The sequence below is a fragment of the Fopius arisanus genome, unplaced genomic scaffold, assembly GCF_000806365.1.
Source record: "Fopius arisanus strain USDA-PBARC FA_bdor unplaced genomic scaffold, ASM80636v1 scaffold00018, whole genome shotgun sequence".
Taxonomy (NCBI): domain Eukaryota; kingdom Metazoa; phylum Arthropoda; class Insecta; order Hymenoptera; family Braconidae; genus Fopius; species Fopius arisanus.
Genome location: NW_011887757.1, coordinates 321,891 through 324,580, shown reverse-complemented (window position 1 = coordinate 324,580; position 2,690 = coordinate 321,891). Strand labels below are relative to the sequence as shown.

The following is a 2,690-nucleotide window of genomic DNA, read 5'->3' as shown; positions in this document are numbered from 1 at the left end:
TTCAAGTTTTCAGAGTATGAAAAATTTTATCTAGATTGAAAATCAGTATTTAGAAAATTTTTCAGACCGTTGATATTATCCCTGATTATCTAGAAATTGGTTTGGTTTCCTTTTCTAGCCATGCCAGGGCCTGAGCATTTTTTTCTCCTTGGAGGAAGGGTTGGAGGACCTCCAGGCAACGCGTGTGATAATTGTTTAGGTATTTTATCTGGAAATTGAAAATGAGAAATGTCAAAAAATATTCGAACTCTGTTTTAATTATAAACGAGTGGGTGAAAGTGGTGCAGTAAGAAGTATTCATAATAAGATCTGAGAAAACTCTCATTCTCATTCTTCCGCTTGTAAATAGCGAATAATTACCTCTTCATCACTGAGTAAAGATACATCAAGCAGATTTGTTTGAATGGGTACAAAGGTGACGGGCTCAAACGTGAGGAATTGCAGGTCTCTGTGATGATATGAAGTGTTTGCAGGTACAGCATATTGAACATTCTCCAGACGAATTCCAAACTGTCCGTCTTCATAAAATCCTGGTTCTGTAAAAACCTCAAATTAATTTTTAGTTTGAAAATCGAAGAAACCAAAAAACTGTTTTTTCACTATAAAACAGAAGACAAAAAAAGAATGAAAATTCCTGAATAAAAATTTGACCATTAGAGAAGAATATTCCAGGCTGGACTCCAGGATCGTCTGGAAGAGGTCTCCAAGAGATACCATTGGGCCCCTCATGGACATTGAGGTAAGCCCCAACCCCATGTCCAGTTCCATGAAGATAATGAAGTCTATAAATAAAAAAAAATATCAGAAATATAAAAATTCTTTTTAGACTCAGGAAATTAGAGGTTGTACCCAACGTCCCAGAGGCTCTTTCGAGCGAGAGTATCTAGATAATTTCCCTTCAGGAAAATTGGAAAGACGGCTGTGGCGAGGGCCGTCTGTCCTTTGAACACTCGAGTGAAACATTCCCTTTGGAAATTCGTTGGCACCCCAAAGTGAAAAGTCCTCGTAACATCAGTGGTCCCGTCGTAGTATTGAGCGCCAGAATCACAGAGGTAGATTTCCTGGTCTGTAATTGGTACATCGGTATCTGCTGATGGAGTGTAATGAACTATAGCTCCATGGGCTCCGACAGAAGATATCGTGGGGAATGACAAGCCCACGAAGTTCTCCATTTCGCTGAAACGATATCAAATATTATATGCACTAATCTCAGAAGATATTTTTTATTCCAATAGAAAAATTTCCATGTAATTGAATCTAATCAGTTGAACGTTGACAAAGAAATTCATTATTAGACATTTCAATGAAACTCAAAACTCTAGGATTTATTCCAGAGAGTTCTCGTTGATAAAACTCACCTCCTGAATTCTTCCAACTTTGTAGCCCCAGAGATCTCCGTAACCGGTGGTTCAACATTGCTCTTGACTTTCTCTTCTAGCCATGCAAAATACTTGACCAAAGCAGCAGCATCTCTCAAATGCGCCCTCTTCATGCTGTCAATCTCCACCTCATTCTTGACAATCTGCATCAACCTAGTCGGTGTAACGCTGACATGTTTCTGAACCCCAGAGCACGCATAATGCAACGCATAATTCGCAGTATTGTGAATCCAAATCCTTTGATTGTTGGCCTTAAGTGCGTCGCCGACAACAAGTTGCTTCAAGAAAGCCTTGACATCATCATAAGGATGATAGACAGCGTCAACTCCCTCATTATCCAGATGAGCTTCAGCCTCAGGTGTCAATCTACTCTTATCAACGAAAAAATGAACATCGGATTCTGTGACGATGACGTAAGCGAAGAACACTGGATTGTACGGAATGTCGGAGCCTCGTAGATTCAAAAGATATGCTATTTCGTCCAAACAAGTGATGACGAGAGCATGCACGTGTTTGTCCTTCATCTCAGCTCGGCATTTGGCTATTTTCTCCCCGGACTTCTTTCCAGTGTACTTCAAGAGCTGCGGGACTATTGGCTCCAGGATCAGTGGTGGCTGCTCGTCCCCCCAGACTTGATCAATCAGATTCTCTTCGAGGGGCAGAAGACTGTGACCAGCAGCACTCAATGCCATCTGAAGCTGCATCCACGTTGAGTAGCACAATAAATTGGGATCAGCTCCAACTGTTGAATTTGCTGGCAATTCAGAGACTAGCCATTCCTCCTCGCTCGGAGTTCCAGAGATTCCTCTCTTCATCAGAGTCCACTCGTCTGGTGGATCCAGCTCGGTCTCGGCTTGGGTGAAGTATCGCCCATCGGTCCAGAGAACTGCTTTCTTCGGTGTTATCACAGCTGTTCCCAGAGAGCCCTTGAACCCGGAGATAAACTCCCGACGTTTGTCGTGGTCTGTTATGTATTCGGACAGGTGAGCATCTTCAGAGGCCACCAGGAGGGCTTGGATACCTCGACCTTTGGCTCCATTTGGAACCTTGCACATCAACTCACGGAGTTGGGAGAGCTTCATCGCTCCTGATCTCGCCATTTCTGATCAGTTGATATAATTTATGTATTTTTCATTTTCCAAAAAATGGTGGAAAAACGATACAAAATGGTGACAAACTGAGAATGTACACTGGGATCAACAATAATTTTCATATTTACATGTGTTGATACATTATTCCATTGTCGATCGAATTAATTTGATTTTTGATTTTTCCGACACGATCAGTTAAACACTCAAAAAAATGGAAAAT

The 2,690-nt window shown here is 41.5% G+C and overlaps 3 protein-coding genes across 3 annotated transcripts in view; 1 reads left to right on the top strand and 2 right to left on the bottom strand.

Moving 5' to 3' along the window:
• Positions 1-39, top strand: part of LOC105264039 (PRADC1-like protein) — a 2,381-nt gene extending 2,342 nt beyond the window's left edge. The window contains exon 4 of the mRNA XM_011300613.1: positions 35-39. Within this exon, the coding sequence (XP_011298915.1) occupies positions 35-39 (5 nt within the window). The remainder of the gene's footprint in view (positions 1-34) is intronic.
• ApepP (Aminopeptidase P) lies at positions 7-2,529 on the bottom strand. Its single transcript, XM_011300501.1, has 5 exons — positions 1,359-2,529; positions 850-1,176; positions 652-782; positions 361-536; positions 7-208 (listed from the first exon to the last, which is right to left on the bottom strand). Exons 1-5 carry the CDS (start codon positions 2,477-2,479, stop codon positions 86-88), a joined length of 1,878 nt encoding a protein of 625 aa, XP_011298803.1. The 5' UTR covers positions 2,480-2,529; the 3' UTR covers positions 7-85.
• A 65-nt stretch (positions 2,530-2,594) lies between these two features.
• The window catches only part of LOC105264038 (SCY1-like protein 2), an 11,253-nt gene continuing 11,157 nt past the window's right edge, over positions 2,595-2,690 (bottom strand). Inside the window, exon 3 of the mRNA XM_011300612.1 lies at positions 2,595-2,672. Coding sequence (XP_011298914.1) covers positions 2,595-2,672 — 78 coding nt within the window. The remainder of the gene's footprint in view (positions 2,673-2,690) is intronic.